General features: G+C 34.4%; 3 protein-coding genes across 3 annotated transcripts; 1 reads left to right on the top strand and 2 right to left on the bottom strand.

Moving 5' to 3' along the window:
* Positions 1–1,359: 1,359 nt before the first annotated feature.
* LOC21409850 (40S ribosomal protein S17-4) lies at positions 1,360–3,133 on the bottom strand. The gene is made up of 2 exons (XM_024173861.1): positions 3,018–3,133; positions 1,360–2,038 (listed from the first exon to the last, which is right to left on the bottom strand). The coding sequence occupies exon 2, from the start codon at positions 2,014–2,016 to the stop codon at positions 1,594–1,596; it is 423 nt and encodes a 140-aa protein (XP_024029629.1). The 5' UTR covers positions 2,017–2,038; positions 3,018–3,133; the 3' UTR covers positions 1,360–1,593.
* Positions 3,134–4,547: 1,414 nt separating this feature from the next.
* LOC21409849 (benzyl alcohol O-benzoyltransferase) lies at positions 4,548–6,741 on the bottom strand. Its single transcript, XM_010110725.1, has 2 exons — positions 6,271–6,741; positions 4,548–5,474 (listed from the first exon to the last, which is right to left on the bottom strand). Exons 1-2 carry the CDS (start codon positions 6,739–6,741, stop codon positions 4,548–4,550), a joined length of 1,398 nt encoding a protein of 465 aa, XP_010109027.1.
* A 5,870-nt stretch (positions 6,742–12,611) lies between these two features.
* On the top strand, positions 12,612–14,084 carry LOC21409848 (putative transcription factor bHLH086). The gene is made up of 5 exons (XM_010110724.1): positions 12,612–13,076; positions 13,287–13,394; positions 13,549–13,614; positions 13,734–13,799; positions 13,962–14,084. The coding sequence occupies exons 1-5, from the start codon at positions 12,612–12,614 to the stop codon at positions 14,082–14,084; spliced, it is 828 nt and encodes a 275-aa protein (XP_010109026.1).
* The last annotated feature ends 396 nt before the right edge of the window (positions 14,085–14,480 follow it).

Raw genomic sequence — 14,480 nt, 5'->3', positions numbered from 1 at the left:
CAGAGTCGTCCTTATCACCTCCACCGATCGATCATGTGTCGTAGTTAGTCATCAACATCGATCACAAAGTCATCCGCCGGAGTTAGTCGCCAGTAACCAAAGTCATCGTCTTGTTAAAAGACCAATAGTCATTCTCTGAAGTTGCTGGATGATCGATGGTCATTCGACTAAATCCTACACCAACAAACGCTACAAAGTGCAAAAGTAGATAAATGGTCAACATTGGATCTACCCTCTTCATGGTCAGCGTCGTGGGACACCAAATATGCACGACACCCTGATACACAATAATGTTCCACCACCTGTGCGGTAGCAAGACTACTACACAATAATTTTTGGAATTGCTATGTTTCAACGACTCTACTTTGATTTGATCCCCCTTTCCTTTCGGCTGTTTAATGAAAGTCTGAATAAAATAATAAAATAAAATAAAAAATTGCTAAGGGCAATTGTTAAAAATACTCTTTAAATGGAGCATTTTTATTTCTATGCTTTAATATTAACTCATATATTTTTACCTTTCAATTAGAAGTAATTAAGGAGTAGAGTTTTTTTTATTAAAAAAAACATTTTTAATAAGTCGAGTAATTTTTTGTCATTTTTTAAAATAAAAAATTTACCCCTAAGAGCATAAATCTTGATAAATACCTTTTTATTAATGTAATTACTTAACTAAAAAATTATAAATTAAGAGTAAAAAATAAAAATTCACTGTTAAAGAATACTTGTCAAATACTTGTCAAGATTATCCTTTTTAGAAATGAGTGCAAGAACATTTAGAAAATGTAATTTCATTCAATTCCGGGCTTTAGGCCCGATATGTCCATTACGTTAGGGGGCCGTGCAACAGATTAGGCATACAGGAACTAACATAAAAAGGTCGAGCCAATTCAGGCTATGATAACGCCAGTTCCGCCAGTCTCATTTTCCTTCATATTTTCCCCTTAAGACTATAAACATTATTAAAAGTCAGTCCCAGATTTTTCTGCCACGCACATTCTGCAACAAAAAGGTCTAAAGAAGAGAACAAATGAAATGGGCAAATGGCCTTTCGGAATCCTAGACAAGACAAGTCAGCGTGTAACCTAGCAGCAATGCTTGTTTAGCATTTTCCATCGACTTGTTTAGTTGTTTGTAGTGTAACCAATTCCTTTAGGGAAATCACTACAACTTAAAACATGTCACAGAACTGCACAAAAGCTGGGATGGCAAGTGCGAACGAACGACTATAAACATTGATTTTCCCCAACCAAGCCACTTTCAATACCAAGTTTTGACGACTTGAACATAATATAACACCAGAGCACAATAACATAATCAAAATCAAACAATATGCATCAGAATAGCAAAAAGCCCAAGTAGCTGACAAAATCTCATAATTATGTGAAGAAGAAGAAACTAGTCTCTTCAAATAGAACATCAACTAAAACGCCCAATTAAACCAAAGAAGATCCACTTACCATATTACTTAATACCAGAGTCAAAAAAGTAACTACCAACCGTCTTCTGGTACACAGAAGGTCTCATAACCAAACAACATTAATAAAAACAACACCTAGTACCGCCTTCGGCCAAATCAAATAAAAACAGCTCCTAGTACCTCCTTCCAGGTGCGCCCCGGCCAAAACCTTGGGTGGGAATCACAGGCTGTGGCTCCACTTCGGTGAGGCCAGGAAGGTCAGACATGCCAAGAGCAGAAAGCATGTCAAGTGTCTCCTTGTCAACCTTAATTTCGTCCGTCTTGATGGCTGACTCATCAGGAACAAAGTCCATGCGACGCTCACGCTCCTCCTCTTGCAGCTTCAACGAGATGCCCCTCACTGGACCCTTCTGAATTCTCTTCATAAGGTGAGTAGAGAACCCGGCAATCTTGTTCCTGAGCCTCTTTGTGGGAATGAGGGCAACCTCTTCCAAGATCTTCTTGTTGGTGTGGAAATCCAACGTCATTCGAGAGTAGTACCTCTCAATCACTTGGCGCGAGGACTTCTTCACAGTCTTGGTGCGAACACGACCCATTTTAGAGAGTTAGTAGGAACTCCTGCAGCAGGATTTAAAAGAAGAAAAATAAAGTTAGCAGACAAAACATGTTTCTTGGAAAAGGGAAAGTAAATTAATCATAATGAACCAAATCAAACATTTTATGGAGCTCTGGAAACAACAAAACATGAATGGCTTAAACCTAGTTCCAGAACAAATGAAGGCAGGCAGGTACAATAAACAGACATTCAAGTCTAGTTCATCTTTAGCGATTCACTTTGCAGGCAGCATCCTTAAAAAACTACTACAAGGACAGCAAAATAATTCAAAATTTTGACATTGCATTTTGCGTAGGACAAAGTTTGATTCTTTCAACCTAGAGAGCTAATAAAAAACAAGCGAATCAGCATGTGAAGACGCGGGCGAAAAAACAAAGAGAAAGTAAAACATTCTCTAACATAAGTAGTGACCACAAATACAAAATCTCGGCTAACCAACAATCATTACTAACAGGAAATGAGAGGAAAAAGAATTCATTAACTACGCATAACACATAAATCCGAAATAGCAAATCTATAATTGAAATATAGCACAAGTAAAAGAAAGTATGCATCTTCAATACGAGCAAGCAATTCATTCCAGCAATAGATCCAACAGCATATTTTTCTTTCTTTTTTTTTTCCAGTTACATATACTGGGTTTTCGGTTATAATAAAAACGTCAAAAATCTTCACTTTTAACCATCAGCAAAAGAAACAGATCAACCAACATATTGAACAAATTTGCGAGTGAAGACAAAACAAAAGAAAACGAAACAATTATTAGTCAAAAGTGGAGGTAGAGACCAGTAATCAAGCACAGATTCAACAGCAGAACGAGTAATTGCAACAAGATTACACAAGTAAAAGAAAAACAAAAAAGAAACTTATGAACAAGAAAAATCTGCTTGGTTACCGAGAAAAACGAAAGGAAAATAAAGGATCTTCGTCATGAAAAAGGAAATTGAAATGTTAATCGAGAAGGAAAAGGAAAAAGCTTACGAGTGAGAAGAGCGAGAGGAGGAGGATTTCTCGTTAGCAGAAGGAAGAAGCGAGCGCCGAGCAGAAGAAAGTAGGGGAGAGGCCAATGCGTTAAATATGAGACGGCGATTAGGGTTTCTCTTTTCCTATAAATTTTTATGTTTATTTTTATTTTTTCATTTATATTATTGCTTCATCCTACTGGGGGTTTCTTCTCTTTGGTTGCTTGAAACAAATAAGGCTAAGCAAAGAGATCAACTGCTAGTCCACTTTGAATATTTTGGGCCTCCTCTCGACTTTACTCAATGAGAAGCCCAATTCGCCCGTGTTAAAAATTTTGAAGCATGACAAAAAAATAAATAAATAGCTGATTTACGAAACTATAAATTTTAAAATTATTTAAAATAAACTGTGTAAATTTTTAATTTACGAATGATTTGAAAAAAAATAATTTACTTAGTAAAAAAAAATTTAAAAATTTACGCGAAAAGAAATCTCTTTATTAGTCGTAAAAAGAACATTTGTCAAAATTTGCTACATTAGTATAGGGTTTATAATTCAGAAAACTACAGTATTAACCAGTATTATTGCTTGATTCTCTGGGTTTATGAGCAGAAAACTGTTGCACGTTTTACCATGTGGACATATCTTGGAGCAGATTCATCTGAAAATATAGGGGTTTGTAACCTCTTAATTGAATTTTTATTACTCTGAGAATAAATTTGAATTAATTCATCATTACTCTAGCTTTGTAACATCCCCTGCAGCAATCTTTATAAGGAGCTCTCCTCAACTATTTGGAGACACACAAAAATAATTAAAAAAAAAAAAAGCTTTGCTCCTCTTTTGCTCTCGTTTATGCTCTTATAGTGTTTTAGGCGTTCTGGTGATAGAGTAAAGGTGATGTTAGAGTTCGCTGGAGTGGTTCCTTCGTGTTGAAGATCTACTCGACGTCGTTGTATCTTGAGAAACATGCGCTCGCACGAAATTCAAGCACCCGTGACTGCTGCAGAACTCGACGTACTTTTCTTCATAATCCATTCTTCGTTTGAGGTTCAATTTAATTGTAACAATTTATATTTTCGTTGAAATTTCTAGTTAATAATATTCATCTTGTTCGTTTCTATTTTGCTTTATATATATATAAATTTTTTTTTTTCCTAACATGTCCCAGCAGCTGCAAGCAAGACTTGCCACTGCCGTACCAGCTCTATTACAAACCAACTCTAATCAGTCATGCCACAGGGCTAGCTGGCTCTAACTAACCAGCTTCTAACTAGTATTTAACAGAATGGAAAGGCGAATTTTGAGCATATATATAATAACAAAGTTCTATTGCATCTTTCTATCAAGCCTGGGTGACAAGATTAGAACTGTCACGAAGCAAGCGACTGTAGGTAAACAACAACAACAACAACAACAAAAGATGTATTAAATTACAAGCTTCGTGACTCGATCGAAAAGGAAAAAGCACATATGAAGGGACTGATGGCCCCAAGTGAATTTTCATTTTAAGCGTGACATGGAGATGTATGTCCGTGTTGCCTGCCGTTAGAGGGCAGAAATAAGTTTGGAAGGAACAGCATAATCAACTTGTTTCCTTATCTCACTGTGGAACCTCTCCAGTGATTCTTGAGGCAATGAAACCAGCGCCAAGACTCCCTCAACGCCCTCTTCATTCTTGTGTGTAATGAGTGAAGTCACCATTCCAGGAACCAATCCAGTTCCAGCTCTTGCCGGCCCTGCATATACAGCTTTGCCCCGACCAAAATCAACGTCGGTGAATCCCAAACGAGTCATGTCCGAAACAACAAATGCCCCTTCAGAACAGAACCCTCTGCGGCCGTTGACCTCGATGAAATCCAGAACAGAAGCTCGGTAGTCGTCCCCTGAGACACTCCTTTTCACTGCTGAGATCAGACTGGCAGCATAAGGCAGTGGTTTCTCAACAAGTTTAGCTGCCTGTGTGATGGCACAGGGAAACACAACGGCACTCCCATAGTAACCCTTTGGTAGAGATGGCTTGTATCTGAAGCGGGTGTCGATTGGGAAGAGAAGTCTCGTGGTGCAATTGGGACTAAGAAGGGTTCCACTTCTTGCTCGCCACAAGCAGGCAGCCACAGCATCAAAGGTCGGGACTTTCTTGCTGGGAAATTGGCTTTTCAGGAGTGATATGTCATTGCTTGAAAGGAATACGGATGTCTGCGCAAGGTGTTTGAATTGTGTCTCAGTCCAAGTGTTGGTGGGATTCATGTTGTCGGCAGTGTCGTATTCTGGATGAGGGTAGGAAATGGTGGGCGGCGAGCGGGGTTTTAGAATCTCTCTCCCCCAAGATGGCAATGAGGAAGGGGAGGATTTGGTTGGATCTTTGCAGAATTCCGACAGAGCCTGCATGAATTGGTATGCACCATAAGCATCGCATATGCAATGGTTGAAGGTGTAAGCCAGGACAAAGCCCCCACACCCAAGTCTCGTTACCTGCACCCACACAGATGATACTATTACAATTTGAAATTATAGTTTAACCCTTAAATTTTGTCAAATTTATAATTTGACCCCTAAACTTATTAAAAATTATAGTTTGATTCCTAAACTTTTTAAAATTACAGTTTGACTCCTATACTTTTTAAAATTACATTTTCCTCCTAAACTTTGTCAAATTACAATTTGCACCTAAACTTTTTTGAAAAAAAAATGAAAAACAGAAAGTTTACCAAACAAGGCAAGTAAAGCCCTAAGGACTGATCTTGGTACCAGCCCTAGAATGAAGGTATGATCCCAACGTTGGCTGTGGCATGTCGATCCGATCCTAACATTAAACCCGACACGTGGTCAAATCCCGACACCGGGCTCAACACACAGTCAAGTTCTAGCTTCAAGCCCGACACGTTGATACGATCTTGATGCCGATCTCATCTCGTTGATTCGGGCTCGACATCAAGCTCAAGTGATATTTTTTGTTTTTCTTTAAAAAAAAATGTAACAAAATTATTGTTATCAAACGGGTTTTTTTTTTTTTTTAAACAGAAAACATATGATAGTTACCCAACATGTTTTTTGTTTTAAAAAAAAGAAAAACAAAAACAAGAAAAAAATCTTTTACTTTCTTGTTTTAAAAAAAAAAAAAAAAAAAAACAAAACAAAAAAGTTAGCAAACAAACGGTTTTGGCGGGTTCTAAAAGCCGACAGTTTGAACAATTTGGCATGAGATAGAGGCGTTAATATTGTATCGCTCGTACTAGTAGTGATAGGTGGTAATCTATTTCAAAGTGACCTGCAAGCGAAGCAAGGGAGAATCCGTGATGAAGTTGGCGCCCCAGATGTCGTCAACAAGCAGCTTATCCCATTCAGGAAAGGGCGGCCTCAGCCCTCCACCTTCAGCCCCACGCAGCTCAGCCAACTTGACATCGGCACTGGCCTCGCGGAAGATCACACCTTCGCCATTGCATTCGACGACAAGCTTTCCGTTGTCCGCCTTACGGAGTCTGCCGGCGACGGGATAGTAGTGAACAAGAACCTTAGATAAGGCCTGTTTTATCAGCACAACCATGTCCTGATCATCACCATGACCACCTTGCATCTTGCTGATTGTGCTGCTAATTGGGGGATAAAAATGGACAAATGGTATGTGGTTTCTTAGGCCACTTTGGTCATCAATGTTTGACAAATATACAACTTCTCTCGGCCTTTGTTTCTCTGGTCGGATTAGCTCCGGGGGACTGACTTCAACCGAGTACTTTACCATTTTTCCCTTTTCTCTCTGTCTCTGGGGATAATTGCCTGTTTGTGGTGTGGCTCTAAGCTGCTAAACTAGTATGAGCTGATTATTCTATATATAACCAAAAAGCTAGAAAATTGACCTCTTTTTTTTCTCTATCTTAATATATTTCAAAAGGGTACGGGATGCTAAATTAGTTGTATCCATGTCACATTTCTACATTTGAGTTAATATAATTTTATTTTTAATGCTAAATTTAGTATGCGCCATATTTAGTCACCTAGTATATATAACATATATCACATGTTAAAACTGTTATATTTAAATTATTTTAAAATTAAAAATTTACTTTTACAAAGCATAATTATAACATTTGAAGTAATATTTATATTAAAGAAAAAAATATAATAACATGTTAAATAGTCATTTTCATATTTATAATGCCAAATATAATATTATTGTTCGGATGGTCTTGTATCTTACTTTATGTCTTATAGATTTTGAAATATATGATATGATAGGAAGTAAAGGCAAATGCAAAACTAAACGAAAGCAAACGAGTTATAATGATCGACAAAAACAAACCTATTTAACAGTAGGCAATGCATTAATTTGACAAAAATCAATATCAATTATTGTTAAGGCCTTGTCGTTCTCATCCCACTTGTGCGGTTGACATAAATTTCCCACTTCACGTGTCTCCAGATAGTACACCATGATAAGAAACTGAATTTATAATATTTATATATATTATATTATGTAATATAAACGTTGAATCAAACTAGAAAAAAAAAATATAGAATTTACTATAAATTTGGATTTTTATTCCTTATTATCAAGATATCATAATTATTTGACTAAAAAGGTTATGAATCAAGAGTAAAGGCTAAAAATCTTGACTCGTGCACTTTCAAACGGTATTTGTTAAGATTACCCAAAAACTAAACACCCCACGTGAGCATTAGGGTGGGCCATGAATTGCTATCTGCTATACAAACAAAAAAGGGTAATCGTGACAAATATTCCTTAAAAGTGCATGTGTTAGGATTTTTATCTTTTACTTTTGATTCATAACTTTTTTAATCAAATAATTACACTAACAAAAAGGTATTTATCAAGAATAAGAGGTAAAAATCCAGACTCATATACTATTAAAAGTAAATTCTGTAATTTTCTCAACAGAAAAATATGTAAAGATTAAAATGTTGAACATGAGAGAGGGGTTTCAAAAATATATTCACAAAAAATAAAGCATGTATATGATTGAGTGTTTTCAAACATTTTTGCAATTTTCAGCATACAACAGAATTCCCTGTTGAAGTGATTTGAGAATGCTACTTTTGGATAAGTTTTCCTTGACTGCTGATTACTGGTGGGAGCACTTGGGTATGAATTATTTTCGAAAAGCCAGAATTTACGAATTTCTCAAAATTGTTGTCAAATATATAGATATATATAGGAAAAGTTTTAAGTCGGACACCTGTGCATCCCAGAAAATTTAATTTTTTCGTATTTTTATATATATTGTTTATATATATGTGTGTAACATTCAATTTGTTAAAGTGTAATACTCAGAGTTACATGTGTTGGGTTACATTTTTTTGAATATTACACTTAAGCAAATCGAGTGGTACTGGTACACACATGAAAAAGCGATGTTACACAGAAATATGAGAAATTACATTTTGCCAGGTTGAATCGGGTGCCGGACATGTTTTCGCTTTCAATGGGTTTTAAGAGTATTAAAAATAACATTTTTCACATAATATAATTATTTTTTGTAAAATTTTAATTTATCACATAATGAAGACATGTGTTAAATTTCGGAAACCTCTTATCAATTTTAGTTTCAAAGACTAAAACTATTAAAGAATGAAAATTCGAGTAGTAATATGCTAAAAATAAAAGTTAAGGGAATATATATCGTGTTTGGAATTATTCTTGTTTTTTTACGTTTTTTGAGAAAAAAATTAAAACGATTCCAAAACGGCATTCGGTACAATTAACGATAAAAAACATAAATGAAAATGATTTTTTGGTTTAGTGTAATATGAAAGAGAAATGAAAAACGATTTTTACTTATTTTTCATTTTTTATTTTTGTTTTCTCTTCTCTCGAGCAGTGTGAGAGAGAGATTAATGGATTTTTAATATTGAAAATAATTTCTTAATAAAACTATCAAATGCATTTTTAAAAATGATTTCTGTCTGAGATTGAAAACGTTTTCCTTCATATTTTTTAAACGAATTCTAAACGAACTCATAATGTTTAAATAGAATTTTTTGAAAAACCCATGCAGATGAGAACAATAGTAGTGCAGGAGTTTCATGTTGGGAAGTAAGAGGAGACAATCTGTAACAGAAATGCGAAGACCTTTAACAAATCCCGTATCCTCGTGGTAGGAAAAAAAGAAAAAGCACAAAAGAAAAATCTACTTTGTGTACAAGAACTTCTCTAAGATGTCATATCCAAATCCAATAGATACTGCAAGGTTGTTCTAACCTTTCGCGAGTATAGTTATTTAACTATAAAAAATTATTGATTAAGAATAAAAGATAAAAATTTTAATCCGTACATTTTTAATGGGTATTTATTTTTTCATTTTAAAGTATTGGCGATGAGATTGGGCCACTTATCTCTTAATCTTGATTGTACTAGTAACCAGTTTAGGTTTATGATTATAAATACCGTCAGTTTTTAAGTGGTTTGTTGTTAGATCTTTAGCATAAACTTGAATGAAACAGGGCAAAACTATATATGTATGGCCTAACGGACGTAACAAAAAGGAAGGAATATTATAACAGAAAGAGAATTTTATGATCACAAGCCTGGTTTTATAAAATAGCTGTGGGCAGACAGTAGTATTCACATAACGCTGATGTTATTCAGAATTCTAGCTGCTTGCTGATGCTTGTGGGATATCTATTCTTCTGCTGAAGTCAGAAAGAGGTTTCTAATTTGCATTTTTTCATACATCTTAAATAACTGTTTGCCGCGTTTGTTAATCAGAAAATGTCTGTCTATATACACGCTATAAAATTGTCTCTATATATTGCTTCTTTAATAATATAGGCATTCTTTTACCGTGAGACTTTAAAAAAAAATTCAGTCGGAGCACTATTCTTTTACCTTTGTATTAATTTTTCAATGATCATATCTACAGCAAGAGTAGTTTCATATAGCGCGTTGTAAATTTTACATCTAACTCTTATTGTTAAAAAATTAATCTAACGGTTAAAAATGTAGATTCCACCGGTGGTTTTTATCTTTTTTTTTTTTTTTTTTTGGTGTTCCGGGGTAGAGGTTGCCCTGGGATAGGCAAAAAGTATATTGTCTTCAAAATAGCTTATTTAACTTTGAGAAGAGAAAGAAATTGAGCAAGAGAGAGAGAACTTCCACAATACATAACTCCTTACGGGTAATCGGTAAAGATAATTGCCAAACTAAACTAATAATTTGTGCGGCATGGCGGTAAACCTATATCATTGAATAATTAGTTTTAAAATTGTGATTTCAATATGATTTTTTTTTTCTATCATAGTATTAAATGCATTCTATTAAAGCTTTTTCTTTAAAAAAAATATCTACATATTAAAGTAGAAGTCCAATGATAACACCTTTTTTTAATTTTAATTAACTATCAGACTAGGGGTGTTATATGTTATAATTGTTCGTAAATATCATACGGTTCTATATTTAACGAAAGTCTTTTAATTGTATATGCAAAGTGTTCATAAATAGAAGATATAGGTTTCAATGATCATAGAATCACACTTGAGTAAAACGTATCATAAACAAACATTGTATGCGTGCTCTTGCATCTACTAGAGTTGTATTTTGTAGCCATATTTGGGCCAACAGTGTACTATTTTTAAGAACTTTTTAGTGTAACTAAACTCGAATTTTAAATTCAAATCTGTAAAATGAACGGGGCATTTGTGTTAGGTTTTAACAAAGGGTATTCTCTTGAGTCTTGGGTTAGGAATAGACCATGCTGCTGTCAGCACGTTCTATGCTTGGTCTGTGCTATCCGTTTGCCTGCTTCTTATACAAGTTTTGAATGTTTTAATAGATCTTGATAGTAGTATGCAGGAGATAAACAATGATTAATTATGCATTTATAGTAATACTTAAGCAGTCCAGGTGGATTCCATGAGCAGCTAAGTGGTCATTAATGACTAAATTTGGAGATGAGAAATAATTAATGACCAAATAGTAGTTACATCATGAAACAAGTAATATTAATTAAAGATGGGTGTTGAGGCATTATGACCTGTACTATAGCTAGTGACAGAGTTTCCAAGTTCATGGACGTAACTTTGTATAAGGAAGGAACAACAAAATCTCCCTTGAGACAAGGAATTGCATGCTCTGCTGATTCCAATGCCAGCTTTTATATAATTAAATGGCTCTTCTTTCACTAATTTTGCTATTCTCTTTTTCTCTGTCTGATGCTCAGAACCAAAAACATCATGTCTTGGGTTTGTACAAGATATTACTCAAATTTATTATTTAATTCATTACATTACACCTAGTTGACTTTGATCTAGCTAGAACCGTAATTTAATTACTTCTCATGTATATTAATTTGAATATATAATCCATCTATATATATATATATATACATTAATAATATTAGTGCTCTTAGTTGGCTCAAGGGAGTTAGGATTATGTTGACAGTGGCAGTGGCCATATGAAATTAGAACAAGTCAAAATGGGTAAGAAATTCATGGAAATATGAGGCTAAAAACTCTAGAATCAAGCAATATAAAAATCTAAAGAAATACTCAACAATATTTACCATAGGATTTGTTTTTTCACACTCTATACCCCAAAATTACACGACACACTTGGAAAGAAATCTTCTGTGTACGTACCTACACACACACACACCTATATATATACATATAATATCTGAATATAGATACAAAGAGATTATATACATACACATATATTTATAACTCCCATGATGATCATGGGCATCAAAGTTGCGTGAAGCCATGAAGATAAAGTATGCTATTTGACGATGGCCAGCTTACAATTAGGAATATAGTATATAGATTAGGAATGAAAATAATACTATTAAAAATAGGGACGAGTCCACGTGACGAAACCACTAGGAAACAAGGCAGGAAGCTACCACTGGAAGAAGAAAAAAAAAATAGTCCTTCAGCTTCCTCAAAATTGGACAATGGGATGAGACTGTCTTTATTATTATTATTATTATTATTATTATAGCAATTATTATTATTATAACAATTATTATTATATGAGTATTAATATTAATAGAAGAATCTCTCAAGACGTGAGGTTTGCGAAAGATCCGGCGATCCTTTTGCTTCATTTTCATCTTCTCTTTGATTTACCCTTTCTCCGCCAGCTAACAATCCCATTGCATCCATTAATTACTTATTAATATATTCAACTAGTTCATACCCATCTATATTTCTTAATTAATTCCTATACATGGTTATATTATTATTATTATTTTTTTTTTAATTTGTAATTCCCATGACAATTAAGACTTTCTAACTACTCTCTGAAAGAGTATACTATACTGATCGTACACGTATATTGATTACTTTTTCTAATTTAATAATAATAATAATAATAAAACCCATAAGTTATATTAAATATACTACGTATAGTAATCAGACCCATGACTAACAATCAATATTCTTATATAATAATAACACCCTCTTAATCATAATATAATGCCTACAAATAGTCTTGGCCGTGAGCTAACTCGTTCATCAAGACATATATCACTAGTACTTTTTGAGCGAGCGAGGTAGCTAGGTAGCTTTTAGACTTAATTAGCTAGTACAAAACCTTCAACCTCCATATTACCAATATATTCACAAAATTATTTTCTCTTAATTTAATTTGTGTCATCAATGGCACTAGCCAAGGAAAGATCAATCCCTCATGAAATTCCCAGCTATAATTCAGCTGAGGATCAAAGGAGCACTAATATCAACGGTGTTCCGTTAGCGAGTATTAATCGTCTGCTGGATGCTCATGAATCAGTCATAAACTTCAGCAGTCTGATCTTGAGTAGTAGTAGTAGCAGTGATCAGTCTTTCCTTAGCTTTGAGCAAAAAGATCATACTCAGGAATACAAATATCACAGCTATGATGATCACAATCGCAGCAGGTTCAGCGCTGGTTTCAATTGCTTTCAAACAGCTTCTGATTATGCCTCTTCCAAGCAGGGAAATCATGATCCGCAATATTCAGGAGATCATCATGCAGGATCATACGCCTGGCTGTACTCCGAATCAACTGTCACCACCGATAGCTTTGACGAATCTGGAACGCAAGATCAATCTGCAGGCCTGATCAATAAGCGTCCTCATATGGTAGTGTTATATACGTAAATTTTGTTTCTCTTGTTATCCACTACTTGATTGTGGTGGTATGTAACTGATCAGGTTTTTGTTCTCTTCACATGTTGCTCGTTTTTTATAATTGGACCCTTAAAATTATATTGGTTTCTTTTTAATTAAGCAAATAAACTAGTAATACAAGATATAAATAATTAAGTGATCATAAGAGTATAACTGCTGCAGGGAGAGAGGACTGCAGAAGCTGTTAAGAAGCAATGCAGCAGTAATAATAAGAAGCCTAAAGTACACAAGTCAAGTCCCTCCAAGGACCCCCAAAGTATTGCGGCTAAGGTAATCGCATGCCTTTGTCTTGAGTCATCTATTTCATTAATCCATAAACATATAACAGCAAAACGTACGTTTTATAGTAGTAGATCAAGTAAAAAGGGAAAGAAATCATAGAAATTTATGATGACGATCAAGAAATGTTTGTATCCTTCTTCAGAACCGGCGAGAGAGGATAAGCGAGCGGCTTAAGATACTTCAAGAATTGATACCCAATGGCTCCAAGGTAGATTTTTGTTGCCAATCACATGTTACTATGGTTCATGTTTCGTCTATATATATTAATAAGATGTAAAGTAAAAGTTCCATTAAATTACCTTATAAATTAAGTAAATTGTTATGCAGGTCGATTTGGTAACCATGTTAGAAAAAGCCATTGGTTATGTCAAATTTCTTCAATTGCAAGTTAAGGTATCTATTTTTTCTTTTTTTTTTTTTCAATAAAATCTCAGCCCATAAATGTACTAATTGATTCCATATGATCACATATATCAAACTTTTCTTCTTCTTTTTTCTTAAATGTACCACAACATATTGTAGCGAATTTTCGTTTAATTACATCGGTATATATAGGTGCTGGCAACAGATGAATTTTGGCCAGTTCAAGGTGGGAAAGCTCCTGATATTTCTCAAGTGAGGGAAGCCATTGACGCCATGCTCTCATCTCAGAGAGACACAAGTTCCAGCTCCCACTAGCACCCTTATTTATAATGATATAAACAAGCAATAAACAAACACTTCATCTCAATTAAGATGATCACCAACGAGAATCTTTAAAGCATGAGAGGATAAGTTCATGTTGGGAAGTTAGTGATGTTTGGGTAAAAAATGAAAAAAAAATATTTCTAGTCAACAATATTTCTGATCTGCTAAATTTGTTTTAGTTATTACAAAAATCTTGTAATATTTGAGTTGTTGTATTTAATTTTAATGTAACTGAAGCTGAGACTGAAACCTAATCCCAGCTTCCAGCTTTGATCGAAAATCTTTTTGTTACTACTCTTGTTTAGAAAGATGATGGTCTAAATTAATATAAGCTAGCTAGCTAGATTCTGATAACATGCTATATGTATTCTAACATAATGAACGAAT

Source organism: Morus notabilis, unplaced genomic scaffold (assembly GCF_000414095.1).
Source record: "Morus notabilis unplaced genomic scaffold, ASM41409v2 Scaffold518, whole genome shotgun sequence".
NCBI classification, from domain to species: domain Eukaryota; kingdom Viridiplantae; phylum Streptophyta; class Magnoliopsida; order Rosales; family Moraceae; genus Morus; species Morus notabilis.
The sequence above is the reverse complement of the archived record's forward strand: the minus strand, read 5'-3'. Positions and strand labels throughout refer to the sequence as shown.